Source organism: Mus caroli, chromosome X, assembly GCF_900094665.2.
Source record: "Mus caroli chromosome X, CAROLI_EIJ_v1.1, whole genome shotgun sequence".
Taxonomy (NCBI): Eukaryota; Metazoa; Chordata; class Mammalia; order Rodentia; family Muridae; genus Mus; species Mus caroli.
The window spans coordinates 69,326,259-69,327,327 of NC_034589.1; the positions used below are offsets into that span (position 1 = coordinate 69,326,259).

The following is a 1,069-nucleotide window of genomic DNA, read 5'->3' on the forward strand; positions in this document are numbered from 1 at the left end:
TTTGTAGACCAGGCTGGCCTCGAACTCAGAAATCCGCCTGCCTCTGCCTCCCGAGTGCTGGGATTAAAGGCGTGCGCCACCACGCCCGGCACCTTACCCATTTTTAGAGGAGGAAGTTGGTAATTAAATGATGGTTGAAAGACTTTTCACATCTGTACATTCACATTTCCAGATGTCCCCTCCCTTTATGGTCAGGCAGGACGGGGAGCTTTTGGTCAAGGTCCTTATGGACACAAATTTCTGCAACAATGAACTTACCTGAACTAAGGTATCCATCACTGACTCCTTGGTTATCTTGGCCAGTGTCAGTCTGTGGGCATTGAAGGCACAGATACGAAAGGCTTCAGTCCCACCAACCAGGAGAATGAGCAGGGGAGCCATAACAAGGCCACGCATTGCTGAGTGTGCATCAGGAACCCTCCAAAGGAATCCAGGTTGTCCAGAAGGCATTGGCACTGCAGCTGATCTCAGCTAATTAGTATTCTCCCTGCTGCTGGCCCTGAACATTTCTTGAATCTCTTCCTGGAACGTATTTCAACTTCTGTACACAGAGCTTGACCACCTAATAAAATACATGTGGTGTGGCATAAAACCATCTCAGACTTTTAAGAACTCAATAGCCAGAAGCACAAATGTTACCATCCTAGATCGGCAGAGCTTTTTCATCTTCCCCAGGTGAAATTGTGTACTCAGTGAGTATACCTTCTTTGCCAAGATTATGGCCAGGAGTTCACCTGGGGTCAGCTCTAGCAACAAAATCTGTCTATATTTTTTACCTTTCAGCCTATTTTTTCAATGTATATATATATGTATATATGCATTGTATAAGCATATGGGTGCTTGTGAGCGTATATGCATTTATGTGTGTGTACATTTGGAGGTCAGAGGTCAACCCCAGGAGCCATCCACACTGGTTGGAGTCACTGGATTGGAACTCATGAAATTTGGCTAGCTATTGAGCTGTGGGGGTCCAATTGTCTCTGCCTCCCTAGTGCTGTAATTACAAGAATATTTTACTATGCCTGTTTTTTTTTTTTTTTTTTTTTTTTTTTTTTTTTTTTTTTTTTTT

The 1,069-nt window shown here is 43.6% G+C and overlaps 1 protein-coding gene across 1 annotated transcript in view; it reads right to left on the bottom strand.

Annotated features, from left to right (window-relative positions):
• Positions 1–1,069, bottom strand: part of Dnase1l1 (deoxyribonuclease 1 like 1) — an 11,541-nt gene that overhangs the window by 6,459 nt on the left and 4,013 nt on the right. Inside the window, exon 2 of the mRNA XM_021153043.1 lies at positions 259–562. Coding sequence (XP_021008702.1) covers positions 259–450 — 192 coding nt within the window. The 5' untranslated portion in view covers positions 451–562. The remainder of the gene's footprint in view (positions 1–258; positions 563–1,069) is intronic.